The following is a 15,964-nucleotide window of genomic DNA, read 5'->3' on the forward strand; positions in this document are numbered from 1 at the left end:
AACTAAAAGAGAACTCTCTGACCCCATCCTTAGATCAAAAAATAAATTATAAAAAGCACTTTTGAACTCAACTCCAAGGACTATCTCAACCAGTTTTTCTCCCCACCTTTAGAAATAAAGAAAGACTCCCCAACCTCCCTCTCCATGAAACACACCCAAACTCCTATCTTTTCTTCACCCCAACGGGCATCCTCCCCCAAATAAAGAGCCTCTGGCCCCCCCTTCTCTAACTCCCCACCCCCAGCAGATCCCCCTACCTCCCAATACTTATTCTAGTGCTCTAACAGTGAGGGATAATCCCACCCCCATAACTGAGCAGAGCATATCTCACAGATCCTCTACCCTACCCCAATCAGTCCACACCTGAAGACACTGTAAACTCATCCAGCCTGCTCTCAACTTATAATTTCCACTCCTAATTATAGGTCCTAGGATGATGACCCCCACAGAATATCCCCCTCCTGAAAACCCGCGGTCCTAACTCCTTCTCCATATCCCTCCCCACTAACCTCTCCCACACATCATCTAAAAACCTCAAACACAAACTGATCAGGCAACACCCTGAGCTGCTAATTGAGGACACCTACTTCAACGCCTCTAAAGGCCTAGAAAGAACAGACCTCATTTTCTTCACCAAATGCCCGGCTAGATGGAATACATTCCTAACCAACTACCTCCACACCTCCAAATCCACCAACATCCCGTATGGCTGCAAACTCACGATCTCCAGCTCATCCTCATTCCAGGAAAATGCCAACATTTCCATTTTCAGAAATGGAACCATCATGATACAAGCTAATGATGCTAACCTACGCTCTTTCAAATCCATATACCCTACGCTAAAGACAGCCATATCACAACATCAACCCCCCCCCACAGGCCATCCTCTCGGATCCTCAACCACAAGGAATTACCCTTGAGACCAACCAGAAACCCCTCCCCGCAACAGAACTCTCAGCACCCTTAACCCTGCAAACGACAAACCCAACAACCTGGGCTGCACGCACACTTCCACAAACCACCCCTGATACAACTCTCAGCACCCTAAACCCTGCAAACAACAATCCCAACAACCTGGGGTGCACTCAAACCTATCCCACTACAACTCACTTGCACAATTCCACCCCTCTCCCAAAAACTAACCAGGAGACCCTCAGAATGACCTACACCCTCAACCCCCCTCTCCCACTTCCCACAAATAGACTAAGGTCCACAAACCGAAGAGACTCCCAAGATCCCCCCACATACTGTGCTGTTAATCATGAAGACCCCAATAACAAATTAAACCGCTCTACTGCTGTCTCCTCCAATCTACCTCCCACTGATATTGAAAACCATCTGACCCTAGCTCATCAGATCCCGCACATTATGAAGCACAACACCCACACTCCCCCCCAGTCTCACACCCATATTAAAAATAAACGAGTAACTCACCAACCTAGAATCCCAACTATAAACAATAATACAGGGCATCAACATGTTAGCGAGAAGCCTCAATCCACTTCTGAACCCCTCACTGAATCACTCCCACACACCACTCCTTGACAGAACCAATCCCCAAACATTTAGCTGGCCCTCCATGCCCCGCAAACTCAATGCCCAAAGACCGAAAACAACGAGCGCTCCATTGTCACATAGTGAGGCAGAAGAAGTTGCCCAATCGTACAACATGATCCCGTCCATACCTAACCCACCCATCCAAAATCCAGGTCATCATGGGTCTAGGTTGAAACCATGCACCTCTGACCACAACCAGGCCTCAAGATCACCTCATCAACATCCCTCTGATCCCTATCATTCAAGATCCAAAGAATAAATGTCAAACCAACTGCATGCTCATTAACTGAAGATCCACAGACAAACATGCTATGGAACTAGCAGATGCTATCCTAAACCACAACAATGACATTGCCTTCATCACAGACACTTGGCTGACTGAATATTCTCAACCTATCATGGATACTCTAGTACCGCCGGTGCTCTCAATTACCAACAGAGATAGGAAAAACCACCACGGTGGAGGCATTGCCATCATTCATAAGAACAACATCAACATAGAGATAAAAGTTACTTTCAGCTACAACGCATATGAACATCTCAACGTTTCCATAAGAATGAGTGAGAACACCAATGTAACTTGCCACCTACTCTACCACCCTCCTGGCAACACCCTCCCTTTTGGGGAACACCTAGCTGACCTAATAACACACTGCTCACTCTCATACACCAATTTCATCATCCTACAAGACCTCAACCTCTAATGGAGTGATGAAAGCAATACTCTAATCCAATCCTTAAATGACCTCCTACATAGCAAAGACCTCGCCCAGCACTGCAAGGGTCGAACCCACAACAAAGGCGCTACACTCGATGTCATAATAGCTCAGAAAGAATCACTCATGATTGATGACATCCTCCCTGTCGACTGGTCAGATCATCACATTATTCTATTCCATCTTGATAAAACTCCCCAATACCCAAACCACACGCAAAAGTCTCTCCAATGGAAAAGAAACATAAATCAAATTCCATTAGCAACCTTAGAAGAAAAAATCAGCTCACTTCTACCGCCCCCATCTGACAACCTGTCAACAACTGAGCTCACCACCCAGTACAACACAACTATTTCCTCCATACTAGATCAGTTAGCCCCTATGAAACTGAAAAGAGTGAGAAACACATCCTCAAGAGCCTGGTTTAATAAAAATCTTAACAAGAAAAGAAGTCAACTGGGAGCAGCTGAAAGACTTTGGAGATTTGAGCCATCCACAGTGTACCTCAAACAACTCAGAAGAGAACGCAGAAACTACAAAAAACGCATAACGAATGAAAAAACACATTCTTCTGCAATGCACTAGATAGGGCCAAAAACCACCCAGAGGAGCTTTTCAACATCATCAAACTCCCAAACCTCCCCAAAACCTCCCACTTACAACCAAAGACCGCTATGACAACTTTGCTAACTTCTTCAATGACAAAATCACTAAGATTGAGCTCTCCCTAGAAACAGATACTCTACTAACTACGGAGATTATATCTCCCAGTAATGACAACAATAACCACCACTAACTCTCCTCAAACTCCCCGGCTCCTATCTCTCCAAGAATAATTGATGGGTATCATCCTACCCGCAAACAAATGTCAACTCCCCGAAGCTGGGAGACCTTCTACCCACTCCTGGAGACAGATATTTCCAAACTACTGTCCACTTCCAAAGCATTCTCTAACCTGGTGGACCCTCTCCCAACCCCCCTGGCTAGAAAACTCAACCAGATTCTTACCCCATCTGGACCAAGATCCCTGCAAACCGTTGTGATACCTGACTGCCTCAAGCTGGGTCAAGTCTCACCAATGGTAAAGAAACTGTGATTAGACCCGCATAACCTCAACAACTAAGACCAGTCTCCAATCTACCCTTCCTTGCCAAAACTCTAGAGAGATGTGTTCTCCATCAGCTAATCCAACACATAGATAACAACAACCTTCTTAACCCTCTCCAATCTGGGGTCAGAAAAGGATGTAGCACAGAAATAGCTATTCTAAACATAGTAGATGACCATCGCGACTCTCTTGACTCTGACCGATGCTGCCTGCTGATTCTCCTAGACCTATTGGCGGCCTTCGACACAGTTGACCACAAGCTGCTACTGGACTCCCTCCAAAAAAGAATTGGTGTGGAAGGAGCAGTCCTACGCTGGTTCTCTTCCTTCCTACAGAACCAAACGCAACAAGTAAAAATAAATCACAGGACCTCTGCTACATCTATAGTCACCAGAGGGGTTCTCCAAGGATCTGTCCTCTCACCCACATTATTCAACATCTACATGGACCCCCTCACCGCCATTCTCAAACAAGCTAACATCCCCTTCCACCTATATGCTGACAACACCCAAATTTACATGGAAATATCCTCTGTAGAGGACATACACTGACTGAATGCCACCATGAAAGAAGCTCAACTTTGGCTATCCTACAACCACCTGAAACTCAGCCAGGATAGGACTGAATTACTTCTCATATCAAAAATGAATCAGCTCCCCCAGATGCAAGAATGGCTAAAATCCATAGCCGCTTCCAAGTGCAATCTTACCCTTACAAACTCTGCCAAGTCGCTTGGAATAACTCTGAACACCAACCTCACCATGCAGGACCACATAAAGAATAACACTAATACTGCATTCCACAGCCTGAAACTGCTGAACAAAATCAAACCATTCATACCCCCAGATGACCTAAAACAGGCCATGCAAGCACTGGTGCTCTCCAGACTAGATTACGGGATCTCCATCCTTACCAGCACGGCTAAATCCCAGTTTGCTCCCATGAGATCCACTCTCCATGCAGCGGCCAGAATGGTGACAGGAATAAAAAAATATGACCACATCTCCCCTGCCCTGAAAAGACTAAAATGGCTCCCAATCGAAGCCGGCTTCAACGTCAGAACTGCCTGTCTAACTCACAAAGCCCTACACACTAGGAAACCAGAATACCTCACCACTAAACTCATGAAAGCAGGTCAGACAAGAACACTAAGAAGCTTAAACACCTTTCTCCTCATCCCGCCCAAAACTCAGAAAGAAAAACCCCAGACATGCTCCTTTACAAGCAACTCCCCCAAAATCTGGAACTCCATACCAGTTCACATAAGATAATACCCCGCCCTCCAGATCTTCAAGAAGCAACAAAAACAATTCCTCCTCAACCAACCAACATCTCAGTAAAAAGTCATTGTTCACTCTAACTCCCATCCCCACCACCACTGCCTACACTCCATCTTCTATGCCCATGTGAAACCTTCATGTATAATTATGAACATGTTCTTTTGATTGCCTATACTGTTGTAAAGCGCTCTGATACCCTCGGGTCTTGCCAGCACTATAGAAAACTCTCTAAATAAATAAAATAAATACATAAATGCTGAAAGTAGGCCTGCAACATTGGTTGTGCCACCCACCTAAGTAGTCCCTTAACCCTGTCTCAGGACTGCCACTGCAAGGCATGTGTGTGAAGTTTCACTGTGACTTCGACTTGTCATTTAAAAGTACTTGCCAAGCCTTAAACTCCCCTTTTTCTACATATAAGTAACCCCTAAGGTAGGCCCTATGTAATCCATAGGGCAGGGTGCTGTGTAGGTAAAAAGCAGGACATATACCTGTGTGTTTGACATGTCTTGGTAGTGGAAATCTTCTAAATTTGTTTCCATTACTGTGAGGCCTGCTCCTTTCATAGGCTAACATTAGGGATACCCTCATATACTGTTTGAGCGATAGATTCTGATCAGAAAGGGGTACACAGGTCATGTTTAGTATTGACAGAATTTTATATTACTAATTTAGAAATGCCACTTTTAGAAAGTAAGCATTTCTCTGCACTTAAAATGCGCTTAACACCCATCTGTGCCTTACAGCCTCCAATCTACATCTGGGTTGGGCTGGTTGACAGCTCCCTCGTGCATTTCACCCACACAACCACAAACACAGAATACTCAGTCACACCTGCACTCATCTGCATACTGAATGGGTCTTTCTGGGCTGGAAGAGTGGAGGGGCCTGACACTTACATTTCAAAGGCTAGTGGCCTGCCCTCACTCAATGGACTGCCGAACCCCCTTCCGGGAGCCTGGCAGACAGACATGGACTGAAAGAGGAGCTTGTGCACTTCAAAATCACTCTTTGAAGTCTCCCCCGTTCAAAGGCATTTTTGGGTATGTAACCTGGGTCCCTGACCACACCAGCTCAGACACTTCTGGACCAGATCCTGCAACCTGTCAAGAGGAGCTGTCTAGCTGCCCAAAGGACTCACCTGGACTGCTTTGCTGTGAAGGACTGCTACCTTGCTGTTGCCCTGCTGCCTTGCTGACCTATGACGTTGCAGAGAAGTGCCCTCCAAGGGCTTGGATTGAGCTTGCCTCCTGTTCCTTATGTCTGAGGGCCAAGAAGACTTCCTCTCTTCAAGGAACTTCCTTGTGCGGCGACAATCTACACGCAGCCTTCCGGAAATGACGCACAGCCTGCCCAGTGCTGAGAAAATCCATGCATTGCCAAACCGGAACAACGCAGCCCGGCTCCCCAAGTGGAGATCAACCCAGCACCTGCATTGTGACCATAACTTCCGCGCATAGCCATACCGGATCGACTCACAGCAGAGCCGGAACAACACAGCCTGACTTCCTGAGTAAAGAATCAATGCCGCGCCTGCTGTGTGACAGAAACTCCGATGCATCACCCACCAGATCGACGCAGTGCCTGTGACTTCGTCCCGCACACCCAGGATTTCCATGTATAGTCTTTGGGCATCAAAAGACCACGCATCGCAGTGAGGATCCAAGACTGCGTGCCGGAAATTGATGCAAAGTCCTCCCAGCGTGGGAAGGGACGACGCATCGTCTGTGCCGCGTCACAAAATCCAATGCACACCTTACTTTTTCCATGCATCTCCTCCTCTGCGGTCACCATACGTGGAATTTTGACACAAACCAGGTACTTTGTGCACACAAGAGACAATTGCTGATTTTTAAAGACTTAAGATTATTCTTAACTGAGCAAATGTGATATTTCAACTTGTGCTTATCAAATCTTGATCGTTTAGACCTTGGTTTATTCCGATAAATATCCTATATTTTTCTAAACCTGTATGGTGTATTTTTGTGGTGTTTTCATGGTTTTATTGCATGATTTTTTGCACAAATACTTTACACATTGCCTTCTAAGTTAAAACTCACTGCTCAGTGCCAAGCTCCTATAGGGTGGGCACAGGACAATTTGGATTGTGTGTGACTTACCCTGACTAGGATGGTCCCTACTTGGACAAAGGTGTATACCTCTGCCAACTAGAGACCCCATTTCTAACACTCACAATAATTTGGGAAGTTTCTATTTCACTATTATCACATGATTAAATGGTAGTAAACTGAAATTTCCTTTCGTTCTCTAAACCCTATGACTCTCTCTGGGAATTGGTTTTGCATCATAATGGAAATGGTCATCTTATGCGTTCCATAATTTTGCTTTGACTATTTTTACGAGCTTTAGTTGTGCTACATGGAGATGGGCTTAAGAAGCTAGGCTTCCAGGCATGGTCTTTGCTTTCGATTTCTCTCCTCCCTATGTCACATGCTTTGTGATGCATGAAATGTAGGAAACAGTGTCATCCTAAGTTTTTTTTGGGGCCCCAGACATGACATAATTTGGGGGCCATCATACTTTTGTTAAAAAAATGGGCGCTTCCTGCGAAATTTGTGAGTTTCTCCTGTCAAACTGTTGCAAGGTAGCTACTGTTTTGCTTCTTCTGGTGCCCTCATGATTTTGGTTTGGTAAGATGGGTCCTGAGAGTGGTACTTTGTTGTGAGAGTTACTCTGTATTCTTGAAGTTAGCACATCTCACAGTATTTGAGACTACAGCTTTGCAGTCTCTCACTCTCAGAGACTCCACAATCACTCCCTGAGTCTCCATATTTATAAATAGGTTTTATCTTGCAGGTGTACAATCTGTGATCCTTTTTGATTGTAATACTTGTCACACCTATAGTCTGCACCACTACAGTGAAAAACACTTTTCAAGATTGTACTTTGCATCTTTTCTACTTGCTGTACATCTGTTTCCCCAGATCTATTGCCAGAGCCTTGTTCCTGGTGCCCATCTTGCTTCTGTGCACTCACTGGAAGAAAACGATTTTATTCAGCAGCTGGTATTGGACAGTGCAAGAGGCAACCCTCAAATATGGATTGGTGCCAGTGATTGCTATAAGGTAAGTGCCGTCGGCAGTGCATGAACGTTTATGGGCTATATGCTTCTGCTATGTAAAAAAAAAAAATTTACTACACTGAAAGGTGGCTTTCCAAAATTCACAGATAATACATGATTTATGTTATCAGCTTTGAGCAAATGTAACACACGCACACAGTGCTTTTGGTGGCGCAGGATCTTAGTTAAATATTTTGCTCATGGTGTAAATCTTACCAACCCATCAGGACAGAAATACCCACTTAGATAACTGGGCCAACAGATCTTGGATGTAAGTGAGAGTTAATCAGGAGCTGCAAGTTAGATCAATCAGTCACCAAAGTTATTAATTTTACTCTCTTAGGAGTCAATGATTTGGTGTGAGTTTCAAAACTTTATTAAAGTCTCAGAGTTTCTTTCAATCTTTATTAGAATCAATATATAACCTCATCAATTAAATTAAAGCAGTTCATTGTAAATGATCAATATGAAATATTAGCAATGAACCATGTTCCACAAAGAAATAGTCCCATTTTAAACTTGAAGAGTACAAGAGAAAACGTGGCAGTCAGAACCCATAAAGAGTTTCTAAATCAATAACTGAAACTTTGACATTCTTACATCGAATCTCAAATATTAACCAAGCAGAACTTCCCATAAAGAGAGGTTTAAGAAACATAGTAGAGTGTTGGAGCAGGATAGATTAAGACAGGAAAAAGGAAAGGAAATGGCTCCTCAGATTGAATCTGAGAAACATCTGGGAAAGCAGCCTCTAAAGCAGCATCAAAGGTAGCCTTTTCTACTACTCTAGGATCATGCACATTTATAAACTTCTCATATTAAATATTTGAAACATTTCCCTCCAACTTCTATCCGCTCATCCAAACAGCTTGCGGTGTCTTCATGAGAACAGTAAAGTTTCCACTGTCTAAGCAGTCAAAGAACAATAGTCTACAGATATCAACATTTAAATGAGAAACATTATGTGAAACATTTTGTAGAAACACAAGGGGAGTTTCCACCATTAGTCTGTCATAAGAAAATTGCATTTCATGGTTAAGCTTTTCATATAATGTTATTAAATCACAAGTTTGTCATGTATTTCAGTTGACCAAACTATTCATGTAGACACATTCTGCTGACATTTTAACACATCATTATATTCTATGAAAAACAAGTTTATGGTAAGATCATAATCTAACCCTTTGTATATTAGGTCATAACATTTCTTAATGTGTCAGCTTTATTGAATATTAACATTTCACATTCTTAACCCAGGTCAGCTTCTGTAAAAGGGCATTCTGCAGATAGTCAAACCTAATGTCTGTAAATGTTACTGCCTAGTGCTCTTACTTACTTTAAAATATGGCTGTTTGTCTAAGGCCTATACATTATTTATCCTTGTTAATTGCATTAATTTTCTTTATTTCCAAACACTCTAAAAACCTCCCACCTCTGATGGACTCTAACCATCATAAAATCATTCACAGATGATATATAAGCTCACTCCTGTCCTCAGTTGAGTCTCTTCCCTTTCTTTTTAAATTTTCTCTCTCTTTCAATTGATTGTATTATTTGTTAATGTGATAACTTAATTTTGCATCTTTCTTTATTTGTTTATTTCTCCCTCTGTTATTTTTTATTTTATAATACACTTTTAATACCTTTAAAAACTAGTAATGAAGCCAGGAAACAGGCAACACGATTTATTGTAGGAATGAATATGGCTTGGAGGATTCCTCCTACTGCTTTGAAATCCAATTGTCTATTGCAGAAACTCCTTTTGTAAAACATTTTACAATGCTAGTGGTTTCTAATGGTTTCAAATCAAGTTCTGTGACTGAAATGTTCTTTGCCTACTTTGTGATTCTCTTCCCCTCATCAGGAACATATGGGCAAAAACGTTCAGTTTTCAATATCATGCTGACTATTGTCTGTTTTGCGAGTAAAATTTGTAGAACATCCCGTAAAACCATTGATCTAGCTGCTACTAATTATGTGTTAGCGACTAATAAACCTCTGGATGTACTCGTTGCCAGCTTGTCCACTACTGTTGAAAATATTTTCATCATTTAGTATCACTCCTAGAAATTGAATAATTGTTCCAAATATGTCTCCCTCAAATGGTATTCCCACACTAATGCTGCATGTTTGTATGTGTATAGGTGTCATTGTTAAAGCGCATGATGCATCTTTGGAAATAGCAAATCTAAGTAGCAAATACCCTCCCAATCAGCAGGTAAATTAAAGTAGGCATCCTGTCTACAAATAAAATAAACTCAAGGTATAGTTGGATCATCTCCCTGTAAAATTTGCCATGTACCTCCTGATAATTCAAAATTTAATTCAAAGCTCACAGTTACTATTTCTTACATGTCTATTTCTAAGGTGATTTCTTCTTCTAAAAATCATACTTTCCCCTTATGCCTTCTCTCTCACTTTATTATTTGATAAAGCATTCTTCTTCCTTCTTCTGTACTCATCTGTAATCATCTTCCTTTTTCAAAAATTTTTCACAACATCATCATTTGAAGAGTATGCAAAGTGTGCTATTTCCTCTAACATCCTGATGAATGTTTTCTCTAGTGGATTTATTAATCAAGTTAGATTATTTTCATATGCTTTGGCAGTGTCTATAGGAAGGAAAGGTCTAAAATAATGCCAAGCAGTCTCAATTTATTTTGCCTGGGGATGTAAATTCATGCTTTTTAGTAAGAGTACTTTTGAAAGAATCTTGTGAAAGTTATAATAATATTCAAAGTGTTATCCATAAACTCAACTAAGTAAAACAATCTATGTAGTAGCATATGACAGAGGAATGTGATGGTATGGCACCTCCTCATCAGCTGATGAAGGCGAAGCGGGCGGAAACTCAGTTGTCGAAATGGCCACCGCAGGAGTGCGGCTACATTGGCGGCCACGCAGCGGTTAAACTTGGCGGGCGGCGGTTGTCGCCCGCCAAAGTTGTAATGAGGGCCATTGTCTCTTAAATTAAGCCTGACTGCTCTCTACCAAGCTACTACGGGGTGAGCACAGGTTAATCGAGGGTGTGTTAGTGACTTACCCTGACTAGGATTGTGGTTCCTGCTTGGACAGAGTGCATACCTCTGCCAACCAAAAACCCAATTTCTATGAATTACTACTAATAATGCTATGGTTACTAACACTATTACTAAAAATGTAATACCCATGACAATCTTTTATCTAACTCTGGCTAGAACTCACATTTGCCTTAAGTCAGAACCTTTCAAACAGTAAGTGTAGCAGCAAGAGTTAATTCTTTGCCTTCAAAGTTATTTATTTGAACAGACAGTCTTTATTTTTCTTCTTTTGTTTCTAATTCAGTAAATTTCTTGCAGCTTTATTTAAACCAATCTTCTTATAGACTTTGTTAACCCTACTCTGTGTGCTTCTAAAATGTTATCCATAAACTTCTACTGCAGCCTTGGGTCTAAGTTAGTCTTCTTAGTTCTTTTTGTTTTAACAGTTTATCAATTTGTATTTCAGTCTATTTGTACAGTTTGTTCAATAACTTTATTAAGAACATTTTTATTGCTTTCAGCAATCATTTTCAGCAGCTTTTTCTTGAAGTTCTTTGCTCCAGTCAATCAAATCTGATATTGGAACAATTAGCACTTGTAGTATGTAGCAAGTTATTCGGGTGCTGAATACTTCTGACAAGGTACACTTGCTCTTCTGGATCTCCTGAGTTGTTATTTATCTTTTTCTGTGTCACTTAAATCGCAACAATGGGTCTCCTCAGCAATTGTTAGTGGTATGGATCTAGCTGACACTCTTGGTCTCAATATCTTTCAACTACAGGCTCTTGGTTATTCAGCATTGCAGGTATCTCTTCTTTGTCTCAATTCAGTCCTTGCTGTTTCTCCTAGATCTTCTTGTTGCTCTGAAGATGTTTCAAGTATTACTTCAGTTTGAGTTCTTGCTTTGCCTCCTTCTACACCAAGAGCTACACTGCCACTCTGTGAGATATCTGAGAATAAGATTTCTTAGTACAGTCACCAGTATGCTTGGTTTTAGCTCATAGGACACTATTTCTTCGTACGGATCTCTTGTTCTCTGAGTATGTGAGGTGTGCCCCCAGTTTGGCACTCCAGTTTGTTTTGCAGCAAAATCCATAGCGCCTGCAAGCGCCATTCCATAGCACCAGCCAGGAGCCATGTTTATGGAATGCCACATGTTGGCAGAAAGGACAGGCTAGTGTCTAAAGAAAAGATGCTAGTAAGGGGATGGGGAGAAGGAAAAAGGTGTTAATGGGTCAGAAATGATGCTAGGCTGGTTAGCGGCAATAACTATGTTGCGAACCAGCTTAGCATCATTTTCTGATGGATTACCACCCACAAAATGAGTCTTGTCTTAGTAAAGACAGCTGCCATGCCCACCACCCCAATGGCCAGCCCAGGGGTCCAGTGTCCCCTGGGCAAGGCCATAATTCCCTGTGCCAGTCAGGGGGCCCCCATGTAAAGGGCCCCCAATGGCACAGAAAAAAAATATATATACTTACCTGTACTTACCCAGGATGGGGTCCCCGTCCTATGGCACCCTTCTGGTGCTTGGGGTAGGCATCTCTGGGCCCATTCCATTATGTTTAGCCATAGAAATGCGTCCACATGTCCCCTAACAATTAGTCAGACGCAGGCATTAAATAATGGTGCTAAGCAGGCTTAGTGCCGTTATTTGGGTCTGCCTTCTCCGTGCGGGTCATTTTTGCACCAGAGTATACATACAGCATGGGGGTTAGCATGATATTGTGGACTGGAACGCCTACCTGGCATCTAATTAGCGCAAGGTAGTTTGCTGCATCCACAATATAATGCTAACACCTGTATGTTGATGCTAGAGGGTCAATTTAAGGAGTTAAGTTTGCCTTGTTTAGCGTCAAAATAAATCACGCTAAAACAGCACAAACCAGGTATGAATTTGCCCATTAACGATTCAAACTGTGTAGGTCTAGGATTCATGTCACAAAGTATTTCTTATAGTCTGTCTATAATTCTCAAAATAAATGTACCCCATCTAGGAGAGCCAATGGACCCGCCTTCTCAGTGATCTTGCACTATTGGCGAAGCCATGCACATGTATTTAACCCTCCCTCAATCATCATATGATAAGCAGGCGTACCCCCAGGAGATGCCTCTTCATCCCCCTGTACTGCAAGCGTCACATCACCTCTCATTAAACCTTTAATACTTTTGAAATACTTTATGATTTGAATTTAAATCAACAAATAGCAAACAACCAAATATAAAAGTTTAATGTTTTGATTCTGTTCTGTATATGTACATTTTTTGTAGGCCTGTCTCCAAATCTGAGCAATGCTCTGTACATCAACAAACCAATCTCAGTGTGGTGTTTTACACAACCAGCCAATCCCAATGCACCACAATATGATACATCAACCTGCTTCTTGTAGCGGCTCACTATCCTTTAGCATATCTTCATATCCACAGATGCTGCAATTCTACTACTCTGTGCAAAACAAAATAACGGTCTTTGTCTGCCCTAAGTAAAGTTCACAAAAAGAACAATTCAACAACCATATTATTCAGGGTTTTACACCCTCCAACATTTTCTCATTCAGAAAGATTTTGACACACACCAATGAAATCTTGACCAGCAGGAAATCACCTGAATTAACGCAGTGTCACCTTTGCGCACCAGGTTCCACTAACAGTGACCAATATTAGTACAATTACAACAAATTGTTACTATCCTTGTCTCAAATATGCCGTCAGTGAGATCTGCTCTCACAACCTGTACCACAAATCATTAGTAGACAAGAAAAACGTAAATCAAATCTTTGTTTATCATGAGGTGGGATCAAGTCTATATAGCCTTGGGATTCAACACCCCTTATATTCCCTAGTGCCAGCCATGGGCTTGTAAGTGAAACCTTGGGACCCAGCACTTGTTCTTTCATAAATTAGAGTCTGTATGCACAATAGTGCTTCACTAGTAGGAAACCAACAATCACATACTCGTTTTTATGGTGATTGCAAACCACAGTTGTCTTTTGGTATAAACTTGTGCTAAAAGAAAATCATCCAAATATTCTTATCATACTTCAAAAAATCCTTGAAGTAAGCCCATGAGGAAACACGTGGCAGGAGATTCCTGGCAGATTATGTCAATGGCCTCTGTTTATGACTACTTGGATCTGGATTTACCACACCATAGGATATTCAGAAGCTGGCCGTAGAGAAAGTTTGTAGCAACAGGTTTGAACAAGTGACTGCTGCCAGATGAAAGGTCCACTGGCCATCTGTTAAGAGGATCTAGTTCATGCATAAACATTGCTAGAGCTTTGATAATCTGTCCCTCAAGGGCAGAATTTCTTTAGAGTACCCTTTGGCCCTGCCTTCAAGCTTTCATATGCTGCTTCGGGATCCCAAATTTAAATGTGAATGTTTGTGCGCTTTCCCTGCACGACCTTAACGTTAACACATGGACCACACCCCCATTCACCTCAGAAAGTTGTTGTATCTTTTAGCCTTCAAGAAGGCACTGAAAACCTAATCATTTTGATGAATGTCTTCTGTATCTGGTTCTTCTCATGTCCTCTTTTTGTTACAAGCCCTGAAAGTAAAGAAAGCAGAACTGCTGTTGTGGAGAGGAGGCTCAGGCTACTAAAGCCAAAGAGCCAAAGTGAGCATGGTGTGCACCATGGTCTTTAAGACCAAGTGAGACATTTAGGACCTTGCAGACCAGCTGATGAGAGTTTACACAAGGGCTTCACAACCAATGAGGATGTCTGTACACCATCTCCAACCCAATACTGGCTTTATAGTAGTACTTACCCCCCAATTTCTCACACAAGAAGGACAACTGCAGTGTCCCATTGGCTGACATTGGTCATCATGGTTTCAGGATATTTTGATTCATCTTAGTAATCGTGCCACAACATTTTCCACTGTAGCCTTAATGGCTATGTTAAAATATACGTCAAGACTTTTAGGAGTACTGTGCCATCCTGAATTCCTCCATTCCACCTCTCATTCCTCATTATAGGTGGTGAAATTTAAGGTGACTAACATGCTTGACGTTTGGGATATTTTTGGCAGAATCTCATATAACTGGACTCATAAAACATACATATAGCCAACCAGAAGCATTGCTGTGTTGTAGCAGACACCTTTTTGCCACTGAGTATGAACTGTAAATACTACAATGTTAAAAGACTGAACACCTGAAGCTTGCTTGATTTAGTAGATTCTGTTGTTCTTATGCCTCTAAAATCAAATTGTTCATATGCCACTGTAGGAAAGTACCATCTTTCTTGGCATGTTACCCCCGATTTCTACCTGATTTCACCATGGACCTCCAGTACTGCCAAACCAGCTCTCTGAGACTTGCACTGCAGCTACAGCTGCTGCCACCTCACAGACAGGCTTCTGCCCTCCTGGGGCCTGAGCAGCTCAGTCCCATATCAGTCCCAGGAAGGCAGAACAAAGAATTTCCTTTGGGAGAAGTGTGTTACACCCTCTCCCTTTGGAAATAGATGGTACAGGCTTGAGAGGGGTGGCCTCCCAGAGCCTCTGGAAATGCTTTGAAGGGCACAGATGGTGCCCTCATTGCATAAGCCAGTCCACACCAGTTCAGGGATCCCCAGTCCCTGGTGCAAAACTGGACAAAGGAAAGGGAAGTGACCACTCTCCTGTCCATCACCACCCCAAGGGTGGTACCAAGAGATCCTCCAGTGTGTCCCTGGCATTGGCTATCTTGTTTTCCAAAGGTGTGGGGACACTCTGGAGATCTCTGTGCTAGTAGGTGACGTCGGAGACCCCTCCTGATAGGTGCATACCTGGTTACGTAGCCAATCCCTCCTCTCAGGGCTATTTAGGGTCTCTCCTGTGGGTTCCTCTTCAGATTCAGCTAGCAAGTTTCCTCCAGGAATCCTCTGCACCCTCTACTTCAGCTTCTGACCGTCGGATCAACCGCAGACCGCTCCAGGAACTGCTGTAACTGCAACAAAGTATCCAGAAAGGCTACTGTGACCCTGCAATTTCAGCTCCAAACAGAAACTGCAACAGTTTCCAAGGTGTGTACACTCTGAGGACTCCCTGCCTTCACCCTGCACCAGAAGAACTGAAGGAATTTCCCGTGGAGTGACGGAGTCACCTCCCTGCTCCAGCAGGCACCTTCCAAGATGACGACCGCAAACTTCCTGGAACACAGGTGGTAGACCCCTTCAACCCAGACTGTCCTAAGGTCCAGCTGTCCAAAT

The 15,964-nt window shown here is 42.7% G+C and overlaps 1 protein-coding gene across 1 annotated transcript in view; it reads left to right on the forward strand.

Moving 5' to 3' along the window:
- The window catches only part of LOC138273857 (lectin-like), a 93,234-nt gene that overhangs the window by 18,872 nt on the left and 58,398 nt on the right, over positions 1–15,964 (forward strand). Inside the window, exon 4 of the mRNA XM_069218902.1 lies at positions 7,607–7,747. Within this exon, the coding sequence (XP_069075003.1) occupies positions 7,607–7,747 (141 nt within the window). The remainder of the gene's footprint in view (positions 1–7,606; positions 7,748–15,964) is intronic.

The sequence above is a fragment of the Pleurodeles waltl genome, chromosome 2_2 (assembly GCF_031143425.1).
Source record: "Pleurodeles waltl isolate 20211129_DDA chromosome 2_2, aPleWal1.hap1.20221129, whole genome shotgun sequence".
In the NCBI taxonomy this organism is placed as follows: domain Eukaryota; kingdom Metazoa; phylum Chordata; class Amphibia; order Caudata; family Salamandridae; genus Pleurodeles; species Pleurodeles waltl.